This window comes from Nothobranchius furzeri, chromosome 3 (assembly GCF_043380555.1).
Source record: "Nothobranchius furzeri strain GRZ-AD chromosome 3, NfurGRZ-RIMD1, whole genome shotgun sequence".
In the NCBI taxonomy this organism is placed as follows: Eukaryota; Metazoa; Chordata; class Actinopteri; order Cyprinodontiformes; family Nothobranchiidae; genus Nothobranchius; species Nothobranchius furzeri.
Genome location: NC_091743.1, coordinates 79,915,611 through 79,941,206, shown reverse-complemented (window position 1 = coordinate 79,941,206; position 25,596 = coordinate 79,915,611). Strand labels below are relative to the sequence as shown.

Genomic DNA, 25,596 nt, shown 5'->3' with positions numbered 1-25,596 from the left:
TTCGATCTGACCCTGATGTTCCTTTAGCTTAAAGTTCACCATGGATCTCCTTAGAAGTTTTTTCTGGGCTCTTTTGTTACCATTCAGATTATCCTCCTCTTCGATTTGTTATCAATTTTCCTCCCGCAGCCACGTCCATGGAGGTTGACTACAGTCCCATTGATCTGATATTTCTGATTAATATGAGCAACTGTAGTCACTGGAAGATCTAGCTGCTTGGAGATGGTCTCATAGATTTTACCTTTAAAATGCGTGTCTATAATTATCTTTCTAATATCCTGAGGCAACTTTTATCTTTGCTTACTCGAGTCTGTGTTACGTACGGTACACACCATGTCACCAAACAACACAGTGACTACCTGGAGCGCTACATGAAGGCCCGCTGACTGATTACAAGATTGCAGACACCTGGGATGCTAATTAGCGGACTCACCTTGAATGAACACGTCCCTTTGGTCGCATTTTTTTTCAGCCTTTTCTAGGAGCACCATCATTTTTGTCCAGGCCTGTCTGTATAGTGAACAACACTTGTGGCCAGTGGGTGGCGGTAGTGAGCAGAAACGCTGTCTGAGCGGCAGTGAGCACCGCCATTGGGTACAGTAGAAAGAGGGATGTGTTTGGGTTTTAGCCACATGAGTTCAGCATGGTGGGGAAAATAAAACACGTTCGACAGAAACTTCATCAGGAGGCGGTGAAGCTAAACAGACCTGTAAGCTTCCCAGAGCCCGCGGTGTTACAGCAGCCTCCTGCTGTGGAGCCTCAGACGGAGAGCCGTCCAGCTGGAGGAGCCACGCTACACCACGTAGCCGAACATGCTAACCAACAGGTCGGTTTCCTTAAACATTCGAACTTCACTCCATCGAGTCCGCTTAATCACTTTGTTTCTTAAGTGCTCTACTTCAAGTGCCATGCAAGACACTAAAACTAGACTTCCATTCAATAATAGCGAGTTCGTGATGCATTCAGTCCAATTCGTAATCTCAGCCACCAATCACAAAGTAGCATTTACTCTGGGTATAAACACAGACGATGACACTGTTTCCATCGTGTCGTGATGTTTTGGATTATGTTCTTGGTAATCCAAACCTCAGCTAGCTTCAGAGGCTACTGGTTAAGGTCATGTTTGTAAACGAGAACATGTTCTCAAACATTTTACCTGGGATTTTCTTTTTACCATAAACACAGCGTCTGTTAAGTAACATCTGTCCTTGTTGCTTTTGCGGCTATTAGTTTATTAAATTGATAATATTCTAGGTAAATGCTTGGTATTTATCAACTGTTGTCTAGTTGACTGTATATAATCCCACAATAGTGGTTAAATATTCTAGAGAAAACAACACCAGTGGTTTCTCAGATTAAACCAGTTTAACACAGTAAAACCTCTAGAGAATGTTCACAAATGTCTGAGAAACTATAGCGTTTAACACTCATGGCAGTCAACATTGACCTGATAAAATAATGTTTTTCTCTTACGTAATCATCATTTTGGCAGTGTTGATGTAAATTAAGCGTTCAGGTGTTGGAGAAAATTCTGGAAAGTAGACAAAGGCAGTTAAAAACCCGAACCAGTCAGTTCATAGTTTTAATTGTGTGTATTTTATCTAGTGGTTTGACTGCTTTTTACTCGGAGAAAACTACAAATGAAAGACAATGTTTCACCACAAACCAGCTGATTCATCAGATTATCTGGGGTGAAAACTTCCAGAAACAAATACAAGAAGTACGGATGTTCACAATCACATTTTTTGACCCCAGTCTGAGTCTGAATCGTTTGATTTAGCTTATTCCAAGTCCCGATCCAATACTGCAGTGTGTCCTTTACTATTATTATTCAATATTGTTTTTCTTTTTTTTTTTTTTGAATTAATGTTATTTCCTTAGATTATCTTCCAACAAATGTCACACATTCAGAAAGTACTGAAACGCGTTAATATTAGGATTATATTTAAAAGTTGCCTCGTTGCTCTTATTTAAAATTGTTTCAGTAGGATGTGTTTTTGTGGAGTGATGCATGTACCCACGTCAGTATGCATACTGGCTGGCAGTCTCACCTTTTCAAGATGATGGAGAATTCGCACCTACCGTTTGGAACACAAAGTGGCAACTATTCAGTCGAAAGGACAACTGAGAAACACATGAATGTACCTGCTATCAGTAACACAATCTAACAGACTTCAGAGTGGCAGAGTGGCACTACGCTGCACAAAGGGCCTCTGCAGGTAACCGGCTCATTTTATCTACTATGAAACGCATTAATCGGGATATGCCAATCATGTTTTTTTTTTCACAGAAATTTGCCGAAAATGATCTGTGGCTAATTGATCAAAACATATCTATTTCCCACGTAAAGCATCTTTTGCCCTTTTTATTAAAATATTGCATATTTAGTAGTGAGCAGGTTAAGGTTGGGGAAAAAGAAGCAAATAAGGTACTAGGGTTGTCACGGTAACCGGTGTAGCGGTAAACCCCGGTAAAAAAAAGTTGACAATAATAATAACCATCTTGTTTTTTTAAACATATGTTATCTCGGTGGATTACCGTGGCTGCGGTGTAGGCGCGGTGACCCTTACCAGTAGGGATGGGTACTGAATTCGGTACTTTTTAAGGTACCGACCAAATTCCACAGTACCGACCGAGCACCGATTCACTTCATTTGAAACGGTGCCTCGTTTCGGTACCCGTCCTTCACAACGAGAACTTGCCTGGACAGCTACGCATGCTCAAGAGCATTATGTCGTCGGTCGCTGCGAGCGAGTTGTAAACAGAGCAGCATGGTAGAAAGAACGAACGCTAAAGCTTGGGTCCACTTCACTAAATGTGATGGGTAACTGGGTGATGATGAAACCAGCGACACCGATCTAAGTGAGACATCCTCATCTTAATCTGCTCCGGTAGGTAAATAAAATGTTTAAGATAACGTTAGCGTGATTTTTTAGCTTCCGTTTCGCTAATGGTGTGTTCGCTTTCTCCTCGGAACTCCGAAATTCCGACTAGAAGAACATGAACGCGCTCTAAAGTTTGGCTTCACTTTACCAAATGCGACGGGTGATTGGGTGAAGATGAAACCAGTGACAGCGATTTAAGTGTGAGGCATCATCGTTTAAATCTGCTCCAGCAGTTAAACTGTTTAAGATAACGTTAGCTTGATATGTTAGCTTCCTATGCCACCATTGTTATCATCTGATGGTGCGTTCGCTTTCTCTTAGGAAATTCTAACTTCCCAGTAGGAAAAATCAATTGAAAAAGGACGGTAAAAGGAATGAAGATACACGGTAAATTTAGTTCACAGTAAAGATGTTTGCTTCAGTTTAATTATCTGCTTATAAAACTACAAGGACGATGTTAAAATACAAACTGTTGTATGTTATTTATCGTGATATTTATCAAATATGGTTATATATTGAGAAAAAAAATATTTTATTATAAAAGATAATTAAAATTATAGACACTCAAAAGTATCGAAAATTGGTACCGTTAAGTACCGGTATCGATTCGTAGGTACTGGGAATTAGTACCGGATCGATTCAAATGTCAAAGGTACCCATCCCTACTTACCAGCCACTGTGTCATCTGCTGAAGTTGCCGGCGGCACATGCGCACTTTGTTGTTTACAACCAAAGCTAACGTTAGCGTTTTAGCTAAAATACGTGGGTTGAGGGAGAATGCAACGAGTCGCTATATAAAGCAGCCGCAGTGCCGCTACCTGCATATAAACCGTGTCGCAGACACCCCCATATTGAAGTGACGCTATGCATTACGGAACTCCCAGGGGCAGATAAGAGTTGGTCTCTCTCCGAGAATAATTATGAATTTAACAATGATTACTGCCTGATGACATTTTCCCAAATCTGCAAAGCTCACTGGAAGGACACAAACCGAGGACAACATTTTCCTGATACAGGGTTTATTACTCAAGTAAGGGTAAAAAAGTATCTGATTAGAAGGCTACTTGAGTACTGAGTATCATCTGATTTAATGTATTTAAAATGATAACATCAAACCAACAAAAAATAAGAAGTTATGGGCAAATATTGGTATTTTAAAGACTAAAGGGGAAAAATGTAAACAAATAAACAACATAATTACAAAGTAACAAATTTTTGCTAAATTTAGACACAAACTGAGGACAATATTTTCCTGATATACAGGGTTTATTTAGTTTTCTGAAAATGTAACACGTTTAAAATAAATACCGCGATAATACCGAAAACCGTGATAATTTTGGTCACAATAACCGTGAGGTTAAATTTTCACACCGTGACAACCCTATAAGGTACCCATGAGTATGTTTGACCGATGGTTTAGAACCTCTGCAACAATTTTTATTTAAAGGGGCCATCATAGAAAATCCATGTTTGGGAGCTTTTTACTATGTGATATTGTTGTTTCCTCTCGGGAAAGTCCCCCCAAACCCATTTTTGGCTGAATTCATGCATTTTCCTGTTTCAGCTGCAAAGTTAGAGTTTTACTTTGAAAATCTTGTAACTCCTCAATGGAAACATTTCTTGTCATCAGACCCTGTTCCTCTTCCGGAAGCTAGTGTCTGGTCTAAAAGCTGTCTCCTCTGGCCACCACAGGACATGTGGCTTAGGCAACTGCTGTGGTAACGGACTTGGTAGGCTAGAGGTTAGAATGCAGGGCTGGCATGTAGTTTTTCACAGGTTCACATCCTGGTCTGAGCAGTAACTCTATTTCTTCTTCTTTAGCTACACTTGCCAGTATGATGTTTTCAATCCTTTATTCATAAACTGTAAAATATAACTAATGTGTTTGTTTTTTTTACTTAGCCAGTGTGACTCCATGTGAGGTGAGAAGAATAAATCAACTAAAATGCTGCTCGGAAATGACTGAATTTAAAGATCTTTAGAGACACAAAATATTTAGTAGAAAATTATCAATAAAACTAAAATATATAAAACATGAAATCTTCTACAGCTGGCTAAACAAATTACTGCAGACACCACCGGGAGTTGAACCCATGTCGCCACATGGCAAACTGAGATCCTGACTCGTCTAAGACGCCGTTGTAGGCATGTTTTGTCAGAGCGGGCATGGGCAGGGATTCACTGAAACGAAGCGTTTCATAAATTCAGACTGACTAAAGCACTCAAAACTGCCGTTGCTCCAGCTGAATCACCTCAGCTAATGGTTTTGTTTTCATTGACAGTCATTCAGAGGTGTGCTAGCAAGATACGTTGAACATGTCTAGATAAACGGCAGCTTGTGTTGATGGTGTAATGTTCAACATGTGCATGGTGGTAAGGTGGTCTATTTTGTTGAACTCTAATGTTTCAGATTGAGGTTTGGAGCTCCCTCTCCTCTGGGATCTTTGCTGGCACTAAGATTTCTCCAGAAGTCCTGGTGCAAACACTGGATGTAGAAGAGCCTCCACGTTTAGTCTCTACAAAAGGTATGATGCTGTGATGTTAACTTGTTCCTGGGTGGCTAGTTCAGTTATCTAAGACTATTTTATATGCACTTCATTTTTCTAATGTTTCTGTAGAACACACGTGGACCTCCGATGCAGCACCTGAGTGTGTTACTCTTTAGTCATCTGTTACAAAGATGGTCATATCTGAAGATCACTGTGTTATGTTTAGAGCCTCTGGATGCTCAGGTGACCTTAGAGATCATTTGTGCAGCTTGACGATGTAAATGTTAATGTACCCGCGACTGAAGGAGTACAAAGATATGCAGCAGACTTTTTACTCTTGTCGGTAAATTACCAGAAATGTGGGTTTGGAGGTGGTGACTACATAAAAAGGTGGAGGAGAACAAGGGACAAATTTGTCTCTGAAATATTTGAATACAATAGTAAACACACTAGAGAAGTGCCTGCATTGATGGCATGATACCCCAGAAAAGCACTACGCCCCCTGCTGTCCTGGTGGAGAATTGTTTCACTGACACACCAACAGAGAGTCAGTATGTGTGTGAGTGCAGACTTGCTGATGGAGACGTATAAACTAGGCTTCACCCCGAGACACCTGTGCAGCAGACCATCACTGTCTGATCCAACAACATCCTCCTCAAGCCTCGTTACAGTGAAATAAAAATGGTGCTGAAGAGATGTGGATCTGGCCCGCTCCTGCAGCCAGCTGTGTTGTTCCTGCCTTGCTCAGCGGCCATTTTAACACCTAATAGGTTTTTTCAGAAGTCGTACCAAGTGCACATTAAGTAGTTTAGTTAAAAGGGGTTTGAATCTGATCAGATCTGTACTGATTTTCCATGCGGCTCACACCGTTTCAGGTTTATGTGGGGAAACTGGTGAGCTTAGAGCCATTCCAGGACCAGCTAGTCATTGAACCCACTGAGGTTAAAGAGTAAGTGTACAGGTAGTGATAACTTAAATGATCAGTTTGCTATGCTTCCAGCAAACGGCTTAACCCTGAATTCAAACTCTCTTCCCTCCAACGCAACAAGAATGTGCTCTTGCAATACTCTCTGTCACCTCACCACAAGATGGAGCACAAGTCCTAATCTAAGGTGACATTCCCAGTTATGCAGGTCCTTCTCAAAAAAAATTACATATTGTGATGAAGTTCATTATTTTCTGTAATGTACTGATAAACATTAGACTTTCATATATATTAGATTCATTACACACAACTGAAGTAGTTCAAGCCGTTTATTGTTTCTAATATTGATGATTTTGGCATACAGCTCATGAAAACCCAAAATTCCTATCTCAAAAAATTAGCCTATCATGAAAAGGTTCTCTAAATGAGCTATTAACCTAATCATCTGAATCAGCTAATTAACTCTAAACACCTCCAAAAGATTCCTGAGGCTTTTTAAAACTCCCAGCCTGGTTCATTACTCAAAAACGCAATCATGGGTAAGACTGCCAACCTGACTGCTGTCCAGAAGGCCATCATTGACACCCTCAAGCAAGATCTTAAGACACAGAAAGACATTTCTGAACGATAGGCTGTTCCCAGTGTGCTGTATCAAGGCACCTCAGTGGGAAGTCTGTGAGAAGGAAAAAGTGTGGCAGAAAACGCTGCACAACGAGAAGAGGTGACCGGACCCTGAGGAAGATTGTGGAGAAGGACCGATTCCAGACCTTGGGGGACCTGCGGAAGCAGTGGACTGAGTCTGGAGTAGAAACATTTAGAGCTACCGTGTACAGGCGTGTGCAGGAAATTGGCTGCAGGTGCCGTATTCCCCAGGTCAAGCCACTTTTGAACCAGAAACAGCAGCAGAAGTGCCTGACATGAGCTACAGAGTGGTCCAAAGTACTTTTTTCGGATGAAAGCAAATTTTGCATGTCATTCGGAAATCAAGGTGCCAGAGTCTGGAGGAAGACTGGGCAGAGGGAAATGCCAAAATGCCTGAAGTCCAGTGTCAAGTACCCACAGCCAGTGATGGTCTGGGGTGCCATGTCAGCTGCTGGTGTTGGTCCACTGTGTTTTATCAAGGACAGGGTCAATGCAGCTAGCTATCAGGAGACTTTGGAGCACTTCATGCTTCCATCTGCTGAAAAGCTTAATTTCATTTCATTTTTCAGCACGACAGAAAAAGTCAAACAGCTCAAGCAAACAGAAGAGAAGATTGGCAGAAAAGCAAATGAGCTAAGGCACATGTGAACCAATGCTTGTTTTGTCTTGTGAGCTTTATTTTCTTTTACATTTTTCTTCTATCCTGTTAACCGTTTAAGTACCTGGTTAGTCATTTGTTAGAGCAGACTTCACTCTCTAAATCTTAACGGAGTGTGCAGTGTGAAAATGGGGAATACTGGTATACTCAAGTTAAAGTTTGTGGGAATGTTTTGGGGAAAAACAAGGATTACTTCTATTATTTATATGTTAATGACATTGCACTTTCAATTTTTTCAGTAATCTTTCTTGCCCCCATATTATTAAAAGCTGCCAAAAATAGTATTCATAGCTCAAGTTTTTCAAAACAAGGAAAGTGCCATAATATCAACTTTTTAAAATACTTTTTGATACTTAGGCTTATTTGAATAAAATTTGCATTTGCTTCTAGGTCTCTTTTATGAGTGGCCCTCGGACCATTCTAATTGAGGAGCCCTGCCATAGAGAATCTGTGGGATATTGTGAAGTTGAGAGTCGCAAGACCCAGCACTGGATGAGCTTAAAGCTGCTATCGAAGCATCCTGGGCCTCCATAACACCTCAGCAGTGCCACAGGCTGATTGCCTCCATGCCACGTCGCATTGAAGCAGTCATTTCTGCAAAAGGATTCCTGACCAAGTACTGAGTGCATTAGTCGATGACAGGCATAAAAATTCACTATAGAGCGGTGAAGTCGACTAGTGACTAGTTCATACAACCCCTGCTACTGCTCCCCAGAGTGTTCTGCAGCATAATCAGCACGTTCTCTTTGAACTTGATATCAAATTTTCGCCTCCTCTTCGTCTCCGCACGGTTAAAGTTACCCTCGCGGTCTATCACTGGCAAATCAAAAGTGAGACGGATGACACAACCGCCCCCCGTACTTGCTTGTTACCACGTTCCACCCGGCCACAATAAAAAAAACGGCCATTATTCACCTCCGCCGACTCCGACACTGGCCAAAATATGATACCCGGCAGTTAATTAAATACAGGCTAATATTAGAGGATTTACGGTATATTCAATTTTTGTGATTTGTCCCACCATACGCCGTTCAAACTGACTTACGGCGCTGGGATGTTTAGAATTATTGAAAGCTCCACGAACCACGTGACTGCGAGTCGGCAAGTTCAAAGCGTGTTGCAACTGTTTCTTCATATAGCTCTGAGCCAGACGATGCCTGCTCACCACAGCCATGGAATACCTCATCAACGCACACCAACACTGTATTGGAGCAGGCTGAGGTAGACTAGGGGTCTTAGCACACCTCTGTTGTCGCTTGGCTTCCCGGTACTGGAGAATAGGAGGGGGAACTGGCCGTCTTGTTGGGGTCTGGGGTGGTGGGATGCTTTGCTAAGCATTGGGTGGGGGTGCCTGCTCATCATCACCCCAGCAGAAAGACATGAACCGGTGGTGGTTGTACCCCTTGTGCAGCAGTACCGGGACCAGAGTGAATAGGGTGTGTACCCTCCTCTTTCTCCACTCTCAGAGTGGGGATGATGTTGTGAACAGACGATGAGTATGTATTAGTGTTCTTTGGTATATCTGCCTCAAAGCAAGCAGAGAAATGGTTCAGCTCCTCTGCCTCTAAGGCATCACATTCTGCAGCTCTAGCAGCTTTCATTGTCACTAATCTTGTATTTTCTAAATTTCTCTAATTTCTGTTGCTTCTTCTGAACAGCAGGAAGAAATCGCTTTGCTATTAGAAGTGCTCTACTCATAAACTTTGAGCTGAGCATCCAGCCCCCTGCATCCTGTCTACAGGCTAACTTGTGGTCACCACCAGTCCCTGGAGGGGAGAACCTGACTTGTCTTCATCTGAGATCAGCTACCCAAACACAGCTTACATGTCCACTTTTCTTCTTTCTTCAGTCCAAACTTATCAGAAACACCATCTGCATTTGAGAATCAGCAGTGCAGTTGAGATGAAATTCTCAGGAGGAGGAACCAGATAGGTCTAAATTTAGTGGACAATGAATAACTGTCTGTACAGAAAATGGATGTTTTTATTTAAATTACACATAAAATGGTGAAAACAGTCCTTAAACATACTATCTTTCAGACAGATCATCCCCTACAGACACATTTCTATGGTAGCTCTCTTGTCATTACATTTAAATCCGCAATCTAATATAGTAAAACTGCTGCCCACCCCAGCTTTTTTTTCCCTCTGAGAGATGACCTTTGACCTCAGGCTAAACCTGCAGAAGCAGCCACTTATTAGGAGGTTTCTGGCCGTCTGTAATGTTGGGCTACAGTGGGTATAAAGATGCCCTTTGACCTTTCTATGAGGTCCAATATAGACATCAGTCCCCCGTCTGGACCGACAGACACAAGTCCACTGTCTGAGACCAGTTTTTTGCAGTGGTTCAACGGTTAAAAGGAACAGACTTTGATCTAAAAAAGGAAAACATTTCTGATATCAGCCCGATAGCTACAATTAGTTGACTTACATTTTAACTTGAAATTTGCCCCCGAAGTAGCTGCCTGCTTCTGATCCTCCATCCTTCTGAAAATACCGTGGTGTGTTCTGGGAAGTTTTTTTTTTTTTTACCAAGGCTAGGCTACAAGACACCTCCTGTGTATCCTTGCTCAGCTAGATAAACAAACAGAACAGACACCTTGATAGAACATAAACATTGGAACATGCCTTGACGATTCCTGATGACGTATCTCGTAGGCAACTGGGGCAGGACCAAGACATCAAGGCGAGGTTCCTTGGCATTGAGAAACACACTCTGTCTGGCCGGTCTTCTGCACATGTTTCAATTGCAAATCAATGTGCACAAAGTCTCTTCTATTTATTGTATTGGAGGGGGCATGCTGGAAAAGCAGAAAATACAGAGCTAAATGATACGCAGCCTTCAAAACAACAACACTGCAACACTGACCGCTACTGGAGATCCTTCCTGCTAACAGGCATTGTAATATACAACAAATCTTTGATGACTTGATTATTATTATTATTCTGAGCTACTGGAGCAATCAATTTTTCCCTCTGGGATTAATAAAGTATTTTGGAATTTTGAATTGAATTGAATTGCAAACAAGCTACTGTCTCTTCTGGCTTTTCTCTTTGGGCGTCAATAAAGCAAATGACCGGTTTCCATTAAGTCCCAATTTTCCTCTAACAGTCCCTGTTCACAGCAACAACACAGACAAAACATGGTGCCAGCCGACAGCGACTGATACTATTAGACAAAGGGAAACTACAGATGGATTGTTTTGGAGTCTCCTGAAGCACCCAAGCTGCCCGAGGCGGCCACAGGTGTTGTGTAGATGAAAGTTAGCCTGCTGGCCGTGCCGCCATGTGCAGCTGCACATTGAAGGAGTAAACACCTTGAAATATGAGCAACATCACTACTTTTAAATATATTCATAATATTAAAACTTTAAAAAAAATCTATGTATTTCCTAAACAAGTGAAAGTTAAAGCACAGTTTGGATGTGTTTTCCATTTTTGCTTTAACGCTTTTCTGAAAATCATTGGAATGGGATTCTGTATCGGCAGTTGGCAGATACTCAAAATCACGTGACTGACGAATCAAGAGCAAAAAGAACATGATCGGATTTGGAACATCCATTTTCAAAAGAAATCCCGTATTTTCCAGTGTCATTTTCCTAATGTTCATTCCTATTTTTTTAAGGTCAACACAGAACTTTTTTCATTGCACTGCTAATAGCTGAAGATTGTAAGATGTGAGTAGGACTGTTGATGGTGTGCCCAGCTCACGCCTCTGTCCAGTGGTGAGGTGTTGGTCATAACCATAAAAAACATTGTGGCAGAAGGTTTAAGTAGATTTTTAGTTTGAATTCATGTGGACCGGGTAGATGAGGGAGGTGCTTCCATCCAGCCATAATCACAGCTATCCATTTCATCTAGCAGTGGAAAGATGATGCTCCCTGTGGAACCATGGTGGTGGTAAAGCATCCTTTCCCATTTCCCCCTTCACAAACATGGAACCTCCCCTCCAGCTCTTGAGGGATTAGATTTCTTCACCTCTGCCCACATTTGTAGTCAGCAGGAGATGCCTATCTTTGCCTGTTCTTACTGCAAACAGCAGCAAAAACATTTTTGTTGTTTAGCACTGTGGTGGCAGATAAAGGCCTGCCAAGAGATCATGGGTGTGTAGACTCTGCTGACAGTGTGCCTGTCTAAACAGTACTAAATGATGCACCAGCAGATGTGATTATGTTCACAGCCCTCATCAGCCTTTACATAGTATGCTTAAAATCTGCAGCGTGCCGTTGGGGTAGCACGAAGGCAGCATTTTGGTGTTGAAATGATGTAGCATTAAGGCGCCCCCACCTTTCCTGTGTAAAGTTTTTGACATCCCTCCCTCCCAGCCCTCACACCACCACCGCACACAGTCTTCAGACTCTTCTCAGAAGAGGTTTTTGTGACAGGACAAAGGAGATCCTTGAATGGTTCCTTCCACCACCTGACAATATGCATGTTTCAATTGTCAAAACTTCACGGTAATTTCGCCAGAGCTTCTTGGCATGTGTGTGTCCTCCAGCTATAACGAGCAAATTAGGGCAAAAAAACTGCACCTTTTAATGCATGCAATGGCCGTCAAAACTTGTGTCCCCAAAGGGGACAAATTTAGACTGACAAATGAGTGATGTTACTAATCAACACTAAAAAAATCTACAAGAACATCATTATAACAATAACATATTTACTGTCAAAGTTTAGCCTGATTTAATCAATGTGGAGTCGTTCGACCCTCGCAGCTCCACGCCACCCAGCGACAGTTGAATTCCGCTAAGTCTTCCTTTTGTCAAATGGCGCTTACACTATACCGTCGGCCGGGGACCGATGCGGAACCGGAATTTGGTTTCACACATGGGTCAAATATGTGTTATCCAGTCCGAGGCGACTCTTTTTTTAGACCTCCTCCCCAGCGATCCGACTGGGACTGAGGTGACACTACCGACTTGTTGGCCAGCTGAAATTACGCCTACCACCTCTGATTGGTGAGTAAAATAAGCCAGCGGGGGGTTCCCGCATGCGCGGTTCATTTTCATTCTGGGCGCTGTTAAGTGAATTTCTCTGTAGCATGGAGCTGCATCAGCGGGAATGGGTGCAGAGAGAGCTGTGCGTGTGTGTATCCCTGTTCTCTGCATCAGAGCTTTTGCCCCAGGGAGGCGACAGACAACTGATCACTAGAGCTGCCCAGAACAAAATGCATTGTGTATGGCGGCAGTGTGTGAGCAAGCGCTAACCGTTTTGGTGCCATGCATTGTCCGCGTGGACACTGGACAGGATTTCTAGGCCAGGGTGTTTAATGGTCAACTTTCCTGGCAGGGTCACCCAATAGGAGAGTGGGAGGTTTGAGGGATCCGTGTTGGTGATCAGGTCTCTGCTTTTTGCAGATGATGTGGTTCTGTTGACTTTAACTCATTCGCTGCCAGCTTTACTCGCCATTTTTACTGTTTTTTTAAGAGTCACAGAACATTGCGCGCTAGGATGATGTCGACGCTAAAACAACCAAAACAAAGAGGAGACTCACCTCTTACATCAGGAAGAATCCGCGTGTTTCGAGCGTTATCCGTTCTTTCATAATCCTTTGTCAAATCGTGATTGGCAGACGCTTTTCCGGTTCACCCCTCACTTTTTTTTATAGGAACGATCTCCTAACACATGGATTTTCTGCTTCCTGATTATGTGACGTATGCGGATGAAGATCGGCTTCAGAGCTGAGATGTTTGTTCTCTCAGCGTGGGGGCTCTTTCCGATGCCCAAACAGTACAAAAAATGCAAATGACGACTTTACTCGTCATTGCAGTGAACGGTTGGATCTAAAATGACGCCTTTAGTCCTCAATGGCAGTGAATGAGTTAAAAGAACGTGATCTCCGGCTTTAGCTGGAGCTGTTTGTAACCGAGTGTGAAGCAGCTGGAATGAGAATCAGCTCCTCTAAATCCGAGACCACGGTTTTGAGTCTGAAAAAGGTAGAATGCCTTCTCTAGATCAGGGACGTGGAGGAGTTTAAGTTTCTCATGGTCTTGTTTATTGAAGCACCGATATGAAATTTTTGGGCTGATAACGATATCCGATGTTAAGATCACTATTATGGCCGATAACCGATATTTGTTGATACTGATATGCTTCTAAAATCAGCAGATTTGATATAGAATGAAATTGATTAAAGCTGAATTTCCATTATTAAGTTCCACACACATTACTCTTCTGAGATGATTACAATCACTGTCACATGACTAAACAAAAACACATCACCCACCCACCACCACCCTCTGAAACTGATATGTTAAAAAATGACTAAAATCGGCCGATATTCATGCCGATATATTATGCTTCCCTAGTCTTGTTCACAAAAAAGGGAAAAATAGAGTGTGAGATCAATAGGCAGATTGTACCGGTCTGTCGTGGTGAAGAGAGCCGAGGCAGAAGGTGAAGCTCAAGATGTACCGGGCGATCTACATTCAAATCCTCACCTGTAGTCACAAGCTTACGGTGGTGACTGAAAGAATAAGACTGTTGATACAAGCAGCCGAAATGAGTTTTCTCTGCAGGGTGTCTGGGCTCTCCTGCAGAGAAGGGGTGAGAAGCTCTGTCATCCAGGAGGGGCTCAGAGTAAGTCCGCTGCTTGGGAATCTTATCAGGATGCCTCCTGGATGAGGTTTTCCAGACACATCCAGCCGAGAGGACACCCAAGGAAAGACCCAGGACACTCTGGAGGGACTGTTTCTTGTCTGACCAGGGAACGTCTTCCCCTGGAAGACCTGGTGGCTGGGGAGAGGGAAGTCTAGGCCTCTCTGCTTAGGCTGAGTCCCTGCAAGCTGACCCCAGATAAGTGGAGGAAAATGGATGGATGGTTGTGAAGTGGTGCAAAGCTCCAAGTATACACTCTTTTATCTAGAATGCTTTCCTTCTTCAGTCAGACTGTGTTGGTACAACGTAGTCTAGTGATCTGTATTTTCAGCCCCTTTGGTGTTGGTTCTATTTGGTTTCATGTTCCAAATTTCTTTGAGTCCAGATTGTTTGTAGTTTTCTTTATTAAAGGAGACATAACACCCTTTTAGAGTCTTCCACTTTTCCAAAGACCAGTTCCATGATGTCATCGGCATATTCTGCAATGATGGACAATAACTTTAATGGCATATTCTGTTTACAAGCAGCTTTAGGAAAGTTGGTTCTGTAGCTTTCCTGTTTATAGTGACTTTCGTGTTGTTTTGGTTCATCTTTTACTTTGTTTACAAGTTCACTTTGCTGCTGTGACTTAACGTTTTTCTAAAAATGCAATAAAATAGTGACGCTACAATTATACAAGTGAGTCCTTATGAAAGGAAGCACATTATGAGCAATTCAGGGGGTGAGGTCTTCTTAATGATGAGGGAGGCTGAGGTGTAGGACTTAAGTGTCATCACATACTTTGGTCTGGTCCAGACGCCGTCTCTTTATTGGTGGGACTCCTTCCTCAGTAGGTGACGTGAAGCTCCAACATCTGAACGTTCTGTGTTCCATAGAGGAGAAGAAAAGTATCATTAGCAAGCTGGACATGTTTGCTGGCTAAATTATTTTTTACTAGCATCTCAAGGCCTTGGAGAACCAAATCTTCACTTACCTAAACATCAGACGAGAGTTTATGTTTATTCATTTAGCAGACGCTTTTATCCAAAGCGACTTACAATTTATAACCTATAGGGCATGTTGTGATCTGTGGGGGAAACCGGAGTACCCGGAGAAAACCCACGCATGCATGGGGAGAACACGCAACTCCACGCAGAAAGGCCACGGCTGAGTTTCGAGCCTGCGACCTTCGTGCTGCGAGGCAATCCTGCATCAGGATGGAAATAGTAAAATTGTTTGCTTGATAGCAAGTCTTCCAAGTTTTAAAATGTAACCTTTTAAAGGGACAGCGGCCTGACAACAAGCCTGGTAAACTCCATTCCTGCCATTAAACTCATTATTTCAGTATGAGTTACCAGTATTAAGACCCTGGTCAATTAATGTTGTAATGTTATTGGCCATGCCCTTTTCAAGAATTAATCTGATATTTAAAAATAAAAGGTTTTAATGTATTTATTTCTATTGAGCCACAGTTTTTTTTATTTCCTGGAGTTAGACGAGACTTTTTGTTATAATGTACCAGAGTCTGTGTTTAGGTAAGGAAGGGCAGCCTTGGGTAAGCCTGCCAAATGAGGGGAAAATACTGTTTTATATATATATATATAATTTAAATATGAATTAACATTCCTGTATCTCTGTGCCCTGGGTTGATGTGTACTACTGTTTACGCATATTTGTTTCCACAGGCCCAGAAGAGAAGAAAATTAAGTCAAAGAAGGAGAAATTGAAGGAGAGGAGAGAAAGATGGCTTCACAGTGAGTTTCTAACACCGTGCTCTCTGTTGTTTTAATTTAGTTTATTTACAAATGAAAAGCATTCATCCATAGCCTAAACCTGGACCTGATATGATAGGAATGTTTTCTTTGTTTAGTGATTTGAAGTGACCTGTGAATTGGAAAATTAATAAAGGAGAGTGGGATGGACACATCACTAAAGATTAAACTTATCACCTTAAAATCACTCTGGATTTTTTAAGTGAAATTCCGTCAATATGACCATGAACTGGAAAATGGAAATTTAAATAAGTGAATGATCCGGATAAAACCGGATTTGACCCTGGGGGCTTAGGTGTGGTACACCTGCTGTACAGAACAAAGGCTGATGTTCTTCAGATAAAGAAAACCTTTAAAGTGGCAGTGTGTAGCTTCCTGGCACTGGGAACATACATACATTTCTGGGTAGTTTTACACCATATCACCATGACTATCGCTAGTTTAAAAAACATTACCGTAAACGTTGTTACCTGTGGAGCAGAAAGCACTCGAGCTTGGTGTGACTCCTCAGACTCTGATGGTCCTTCTGTTAATTCCATCGAGAGAATGCAATGCCAATGCTAGTTTTCTGCCTCTGTAGTTTCCGTACCTGCTTGGCATCCCGCGCCTGCCTGAGATGCTATCATATTACGGCAACACCACTCGGCCAAAATATATTGCATCTATTTTTGATAGTTTTCTTTCACGTTTTGGAAATAGTTGAGCAGTTTTGTTATTAAATTCATGTTTCTTACTCCATAAATGTTTTTGAATGTGGTAACATAACATCCAGCCGATCATCTAGTGCAGTGGTCCGCAAATGGAGGCCCGCGGGCCACGTCCGCCCCGCGAGCCCTCTTTGTGGCCCCCAAGCCCCGCGCGCACCCCCCACCCCCCCACCCCCACCCCCAACGGCCGACCGGGAGGTGCAGGATAGACAGAGCTGAGGCATAAATGATTCTGCATCATAGAAGAGTACCATAATCAATTATAGTGGAATGTGGTTTTGTTATTTTAACGACGGCACCAGCGGAGCATCCACATCTGTCAGAGCGGTGTTCTCCACATTTACTGGGTAGGAAACTTTAGTCTGCCTTTATGTGGTTCTGCAGGGCTGAGCGCCAGAGTTACAACCTGAGACCGAACCCGAACCGAATCAGCCCGATCGGTTCTGTTGGATTTGGGCCGGTTGTTGCTCGATCAGAGAGAGGGGGGGGTGTTGGCGGACGCTCCTCCAAACACGCATTATTATTTTCATAAGTTCGTTATTATTTCTCCTGGAAGCGCTCAGTCAGACCGAGTGCTGTGATGTCGGGAGATCCGGTCTTGAGGAGGGGGCGGGGTCAGTGACGGCAGCTGCAGCGTGATCATCTGTCTCTTTTTATTTAGGGACACGGAGAAGTTAAAAGGAGAGAGAAATAGAAGATAGAAGTTCTTGTTCCACTTTATTCTTTTGTTTCATGGTGATGATAAACTGATGTTAAATTCAGCTCAAAGAGAAACTGGGAGGAAGCTTTGGTTCATTTTAAGTTACAGGAGGTCTTGTCTCATATCTGCTCCTCCAGAGACAGCATGGACATGTGGGGTCACATGGTGAGGGTCCCACAGGACAGGTTAGTGCAGTCACACAGCCGAGTTGGAAGGGGACAGGTGTTGTCCTCCTTTATATTGCAAACTTGTGTGTTATGTGCATTACAGCCAGAGATTCAAACAGCAGCAGCCCCCCCCCCCCCCTCTTGCTTCTGGGTCTTTTTTGTGAGTGGCCCTCGTTCCATTATAATTGAGGACCCCTGATCTAGTGTGATGTCGTCAACAGGCGTGGGGCAGAAGGAAACACAACATCTAATATGGTGTCCCCAAAGAACCTAGATCCACGCCCTATGTACTTTAGACTCGGCTTTTATGGTTATATGGTACAAAGCTGCTAATATTTTTCAACAAATGGCCGTAATTTTATTTATTTTCAACAACATTTTGATGAATATTTCCAGAGATTAACACTAGAACTCCCTGGAACCGTCAGTTTGACGGCTGTCATTTTGGCCATTAAATGCAGGCTGACGATGACGTTGTGGAGCAAAATGGTTCAAGTACATTATTAATGAACTCTTTATGGATGTGCAAACCTAATAAAATGGTAAGAAAATATAATTTTAATCCAAACCTTAAAAAGAAGTCACTCTATTGTTCACTGGGTGACCAACACAAATCTTCTCCGTGGGTAGGGCCGAGGGGTCCCAGATAGTATTCCGCGTTGCTGTCCGTCTCTGCTGCTTCCTACTGACTAGTTTTCATCCGCTTCCCTGTCTCCGCCTGAAGCAGATTAATTTCTCATGCTTGTTTTACTGAGAACAATCTTCTAAAAGTCATTTTAGAAGCTATTTCACACGAAGTTTGAACGGAGAGCAAGCGCACGGGAGCTAGAAAGTCTGTTGCTGTCAGTCTCTGCCCGCTTCCTGCTGACCAGTGTTGGGGTTATTAGGAGCGAACAATTCGTAAGCTTTAACTTACTTTTGGATTCTTCAATAAATTCTGTAAATATGGGAATATTTACTGATTTATTAATTAATTAAGATATTCTTAGATATACGGGGCACCATTCCCTTCAAACGGGGAAAAATTGAATCCAAAACTCTTATCAGTCTTTCTTGAAGTTCGTAGAATCCTTGGAGCAGAGACTTCTCTTCGACACAACAAAGCTACTGGAGACAAAATCTGAATCTTATAACATTTAATTAACAATTTGTCAAATGAATAAACAGTGGAATAAATGAATAATAACCATGTGATACGATTGAAGATGGATGTGTTTGCGTGTGATGGAGGATGTATGAATGGAGTCCTTTGTTCTCACAAAGGAGTAGTGTGTGTGTGCGTGTGTATGGATTCAAAATGGAGTCTTGAATACAAGATGGCTGACCCCTTTGTCTGGCTAAAGTGTGGGTGGCAACTTGCACTTTAACTTCCAAGGCACTTAGAATCAGAAATAACTTAACCTTAAAATCACTCAAAACACTTCAAAATGATCATGAAGCTTCACCAAAGATTAATCACGAATTAATATATTTTTAGTTTAACCACTTGGCCATAGGAGAAAACATTTAAAGATATTCAACAATGATCAATAAGCAGTTTATTCTTTCAAAATGACCCGACGGACGTATTTGGGAACGAAAAGAGAAACTCGTCTGGTAATTTGAAGCAATAGCGCGGTTTTATTGCTTATTCTACACTATAAAGGAAACGGGAGAAGGAAGAAAGAGAGAAAATGAGTTTCTGATCACCAGAACAGTGAAGCGTCCCTCACTGTTTGATTTGACGGTTCTCCGTGTTTCTCCGCAGTTTGGCGTCGTCCGTCGGTTTGATGCTTTCTCCGTTGTTTCCCTCCACGAGTGTTTCTCCACGGGCTGGACAGAGACAGCAAAGTTTCTTTCTGTGCTGAGTTATAACTTACAGCGTGCTTGATGGAGTTGTTGCTTTCCTCCGCAGTTCTGTGTCCTCAAACATCAGCTGGAGGGGAGCAGAAACGAGCAGATCTGATGGGCTTGCAGTTTAGTTTTCCAGCGGTTCCGTGGGCTCAACTTGGGCACTTAGAGCTTCCGCGTGCTCAAGGGAGTCGGAGCGTTCGACAAGCTTGTCCTTACCGCCAGGTATCCTGGGCAAAAGAACAGAGTCCCTTTGTCTCTGTTGATGATTTAGAGCCTTTTTTCGCGGGAAAGCTCCGTGACTCCCGCACATGCACAGAATGTGTTTCTGGTATTAGGCGGTGACGTCATCACAATGCTTCCGTGTGCAAAGCATCATGGGAAATGAAGTTTCTTGGCGCTGATGTGATTATTTGCTTTTCAGAGCAATTTTAGCAGTCTTTTGGAGAAAATTACTGCATAGTAATTTCCTCATGAGGTCAGACCCTCAACACCAGTTTTCATCAGCTTTCCCCTCCGCCTGAAGATGATTAATTTCTCATGCTTGTTTCACTGAGAACGTTAAAAGCTGTTTCAGCCACTATTTCACACGCAGTATGAACGGAGAGGGAGCGCTCGCGCGAGCTGGAAAGTTGGTTGCTTAGCAATGGCGATGCTGTCCGCTGTCCGTTGGAAAACGTTACCATGTAAACAATAGAGCTGTCAAATCAACGGCTTGTGGGAGACAAAGACAAGAACATCTATATTTCCTTTTTCATGCATTATTTTATGTAAATTATGAAGCAAAAATAAAGGACACATGAAATTAGGAAAGCCAGGAAGCCAGGACATGAGATCCATCTAACTAAAGTTATTACATATCAAAATATGAAAACAGTCAAAATGACTGCCTTGGGAGTTCCAGTGTTAACTGTAAAAATACACATGGTCTCTTTAACTTTTAAACCTTTAACTGATGATAAATAATAGCGATGACTTCTGGCCAAAAGGATGATTGTGAATAGGAAGGTCCACCATCATAAAGCTTCAGGTTCCAGGTATGTCAACTGAATTTTGAGCCAGGTCCCAATTTTGGTGAACAAGTCATGGTGGACCAGGTGGGTCGTTAGAGCAGCAGAGGCATAAATACTGTAGACGAGTAACAGGTTGAACACCACCTACGAATGACAAACACTTTAGGGTCTGCTTCATTACTCTTCCCAAACGCAGACTTTATCATCTCTAATTGTTCAAGCTCGTAACCGTATCCTTCTGCTGAGCCAATCAATTCTCCAGTAACACAACACGTTTCTTCTTCAGACATATAATTAGGTGCTAATGGCTGCTGTCTCAGTCCTGCTGAAACCCAAGACCCGCTCCATGGGAGAAATTTAAACGAGCCTTCGTTTCTGTTAGAGTGAACATAGCGTTGTAGGTTTATCACCACTGCTGTCTGGTCTCAGATGCTTGTTTTATTTAGTAATATTCCACATCATTGTAGAATGGTACATGTAGTGTACATCATCCAGCTTCTGACCTTATGAAACCTGCTGTTTTCCTGTTTCCCTTTATTCTCTCAGCTTACTCTTCTGAATTCATATGTTGTTCGAACTTCTAGTTCTGCAAATTCTTCTGCTATTTATAAATTCTTGGATGAAAGATTTGTTCAACTCATTCTCCTCTTTCCAGTAAGATGTTTGGATTCGATCAATCCCTGCCTCTGCCCCTGTGAATCCCACTGGTTGCAGACCTCGGGGTTGCAGATTCTGGCTGACATGCCCACACAGCAGCAATGGTGCAGTTTCAGTTTGAACATTTGGCACCCAGATCAACCATTCTGTCTGCTTCAATTGCCAGTACAGGACCGGTTAAGAGAACGTGAACATTGGAGTCCTTTCACTCTGGTGACACCGTCATTTGCAGTAGGACCGTTAGATCTGATAATATAAGACCGCTGAGGATTAAAATGTGATTATGATCTACTAAAGCTCAGAGGTCGTTGAACAGTCTCTTTGCATTCTATTTCCCGTCTGTGACATTATTACTGGACTCATTTATGTGCACACACCATTTGTTTTTTTTTTTTTTCTCTCAGCCAAGTCACGCCATTTGCTAGTCTGCTCCTGCCGGCCATAGCTGTCGGCACGACGGACACGTCGATGAACCAATCAGAGCAGCACGTTGGTTTGTTTAGCTGGGGTGCCCGGTAGAGCTGAGGAAAATAATCTAATAGAATAAACTTTATTGATCCCACAGTTAAGCAATAATCGATGCTTTAAGACGCTCACCAAAATTTATTGTAGCACTTGCCTATAGCAATAGCCGCTAGCTTGCTCTGTCTCTAAGCAATCATTGCATGTATTCTCACACATCTGCTCGATCAGGAAACCTCTGGGTTAGGCCGAACTCCTCCCCTGCGAAGTCAGGAAACAGCTACAGAAACCGACATGGCCAGAATAACTGGAGTGTAATCCTCTGAGTAGAGAATGCAAATACCATAATTTCCAGGCTATAAGTCGCACTTTTTTTCATAGTCTGGCTGGTCCTGCGACTTGTATACCAAATTACGTTAGTCATTTTCACCTACAACCACTAGTTGGCGCTCTATGCCTTTGTACCAGTATGTGCTACACCTGTTCCACTAACAATTCAGCGTTTAAACAATAGCTTACAGTCAAGAAAGACTAAAGAATAGAAATGACCCTGAAAAAAAGCATATTCCAGTGTTTCCCCTAGGAATTTTTCCAGCTGTGGCGGTGGGGCCGGCGCTTGGGGAGAAATTATGACACGTCTCTAAATAAAGTAAAATTTTCTAGTGCAGAGTGGAGCCAACCCATAGAAGCACTGATTTAATCTCATTTCAGAGAAAAATAGCACAGGTTAGATGCACCTAATAAATAAAATTACTAACAAACTCAGGAATCTGTTTCTTTGCTTCACTGTTCTGGTGCTGAGAATATCACTAATGCGGATCAAAGGAGATACAGATAAATGCACCTCTTATATATTATTTGGAGACTACATTTACTGCAGCTGGCAGAGGCAGACATTTTTTCTATTGATACACGGAATTTACAGAATCAATTTAAATTTTAATAGGGGAAGACTGCAGGAGGGAGCGGTAAAATACAGGGGGTCCCCAGCAAAAACAAGAAACATTACGAGTCTGATGAAACCCGCTGGTGTTCCATCAGGAAGTCATGGGGCAGCTCCAATGACCCAGTGGCTGTGCTGGGTCAATGATATCGAGCTCAGTCCGGTGTCGATACAAGATCTGCTCGGGTGCAAGATCGGCTTGGGGTCCTTCGACTGCCGATGACGTCAAAGTACAGCAAACCCACTCGGACAAAATACAGTACACATCTATACTGTTGGAAAGAATTTAGCAGTTTCGTTATTAAAATGTTTCTTAAGACGTAAGTTTGTTTTTATAATTCATAATGTTGAACTGCTCTTTGAGCACATCCCTTGAAGGATCATAGGTATTAGCAACACCTGTGAAATTGTATTTGCAGGAAAGAAGTGTGTCCCGTTTACTGAAGTATTTTGTGTTTAGTTTTTGACGTCTTGTCCATGCGTAGTTCAGTTACGCTCATAGCTGCTAGCCAAAACTGGAGTTAAAAGTTTTCTGGCTTTACTAAAATACCTGTTTGTACTTATTTGATTGATGGTAGTTTTACTTTCTATTAGACTCCAAATGTAATCATTTGGCACGTTTCTAATTCATAATTTGTAAGAAAGTAATCGGTGATATTAGCATTAGCATTTCTATGGGTTTTTCCATGTATATTAGCATTGCGCTAACCACTCGCTGCCAAATTGCAGCCTTTGCGATTAGAAAATATCCTTTTGTCACATCGCAATTTAATTGCACATGCAGTAATCGTTCAGCCCTATGCTAAAAGTGTATTTTCAAAGAGGTAATGATGGATTTCTTTGTAAAAGTTGTCCATCTTTCCAACAGAAAGATTTGCCTGGACCGACGTAACGTGATAACAACATAACGTGATTACGTAATTCCGTAAGGTTCATGTTCAGCCAATCAACTACTTTGACGTCATCGGCAGTCGACGGACCCCGAGCCGATCTTGCACCCGAACAGATCTTGTACCGACACCGGCGCGGCAGAGGGTGAATGAGCCGAGGCGACGTCGTGCTCTGCTTAAGAAGAGGTGTTATTTTCCCGCTTCAGAAGAAGCGTCCAACGTGTTTTTACGCTTTCTCCGAGACATGTCACATTGCTAAGTTGTGAGCGCTGCGCACTAACATGTCAACAGTGCAATGTAGCCTGCTGGAGGTTTTAAGGGTTCAGATGAAAACACCCGACCTCTCACTCTGCTCACACATCGATCTTAAGTTGATGCTGTTGCGCTCACGCCGTAATACAGTATTAGATGCGGGTAAAGTCAGACATGAAAAAATAAATAAATTTTACATGATGCTCAGCCTGGTGGGGGGAGGAGAACCTGGCCTAATAAGCACTGGAGGAAACCCTGTCAAGATCGTCAACACTTGTTTATCTTAATGCTATTGAAACATGTAAACCAGAAAGCATTATATCCACTGCTACCTTTCTAATTTTAAACTCAGTAACTTATGCTGTAACTTCACCTTGCCCTGCCTGCTCCTCCTTGCTGCTCCTCCGGGCCGCCACGGCTACGCCTATGTAAGGGCAACCCTGCATTCTGCAGAATACAATCTCCAAGTAGTGAAATATGCAACAGAAAACGGTAATCGAGAAGCAGAAAGAAAGTTTGAAGTGAGCGAGAAACTTGTGATGGACTGGCAAAAAGCGGAGGTCACGCTTACTGCAATGACAAAAAACAAACAAAAAAAGCTAATCGCGGGCTAAAAGCTAGATGGCCACAGCTAGAGGAACAAGTTCACAAATGGGTGCTTGAACAGCGGGCTGCTGGGAGAGGCTTATCAGCGGTGCAGTTAGGTCTCCACGCCCAGGTAGTTGCCAAGGCGATGAATATCAACTACTTTGAGGGAGGTCCTTCTTGGTGTTACCACTTCATGCAACGCAATCGGCTCTCTATCACAGCACGGACAACGGTGTCCCAAAATCTGCCAGCAGGCTTCCAAGCCAGGGTTGATGGTTTCGGTGAGTTTGTTGAAAAGCAAATAACCGAGCAGAACATGACACCGGATCTTATTATCAATATGGACGAGGTTCCCCTCACATTTGGCATCCCCATGGGGCCAAAGTGTTGGAGAAAAAGTGCAAAAAAGTGTGAATATTGTGACAACTGGTCATGAGAAATCACACCTCACTGTGGTGCTTGCATGTTGTGGAGCAAAACCAAAACATTTGTTTCAACAGTTAACCTCTTATCACTAGCTCCCCTATACAGGAAGGCTGTGGTTGGAGGGATTTTAACTCACCTCTGTACCCTCTCTCAGAGATCAACTTCATCAAACAGGCCAAGGAGCAGCAGGCTGCCAAGGCCCGGAGGCAGGCCACGCCTGTGGTGGGAGACATGAGGCCTCTAGCTGACGCTTTGCCCGAGCTTTGCCAGCTCATCAGTCCTGTAGCTGCAGCTCCTGCACCCCGCACCAAGACGAGGAAAAGCAAAACGCAAGTCCCACACTAAGACCAAGCATCAACACAACCATGTCCCATTCTGACTTCTGTCAGAACGTAGTTGAGCAAGAAGGACTCAGCAGTCGCACAAATGGACTGAACATTTTTCTCAAAGTGACAGTCTCTCTCCTCTTGTTAGGCCTGTGAGGAGACCTCAGCCCACTGACTTCAGCCAGATGAAACAGTCCCAGAAACGTAAACTCCTGTACGTTTCTCCCCCCGACTGGTTTTTCTTTTTTTTTTTTGTATTTGCTGTCTGAACCGTTTTAATGTGAGCTAATTATGTTCCTGTTGTAGAGAAACTGAGACCAGCTGGTTCAGCAAAGCTGTAAAGACACTCGCCTCCAAGAAGAACCCTCTGGTGGACATCGGGGAGCAGCTGAGGAAGAGGATGAGGCAGGAGGAAGAGCAGGGGTCCAGTTAACAAATACTGGGTGCTAAGACAGGAGTGTGTGTGTGTGTGTGTGTGTGTGTGTGTGTGTGTGTGTGTGTGTGTGTGTGTGTGTGTGTGTGTGTGTGTGTGTGTGTGTGTGTGTGTGTGTGTGTGTGTGTGTGTGTGTGTGTGTGTGTGTGTGTGTGTGTGTGTGTGTGTGTGTTACAGTTTTGTAAATAAACTGACCCATCTCTGGCTCCAGTGTATTTTCTCTTCCTTTGAAAGAACTTGTGTGTTTAGTGTTTCT

General features: G+C 42.8%; 1 protein-coding gene across 1 annotated transcript; it reads left to right on the top strand.

The window, feature by feature from the left end:
* The first annotated feature begins 520 nt into the window (after window positions 1-520).
* On the top strand, window positions 521-25,545 carry slx9 (SLX9 ribosome biogenesis factor). The gene is made up of 6 exons (XM_015957803.3): window positions 521-826; window positions 5,296-5,410; window positions 15,860-15,928; window positions 24,736-24,910; window positions 25,056-25,121; window positions 25,214-25,545. The coding sequence occupies exons 1-6, from the start codon at window positions 644-646 to the stop codon at window positions 25,338-25,340; spliced, it is 735 nt and encodes a 244-aa protein (XP_015813289.1). The 5' UTR covers window positions 521-643; the 3' UTR covers window positions 25,341-25,545.
* The last annotated feature ends 51 nt before the right edge of the window (window positions 25,546-25,596 follow it).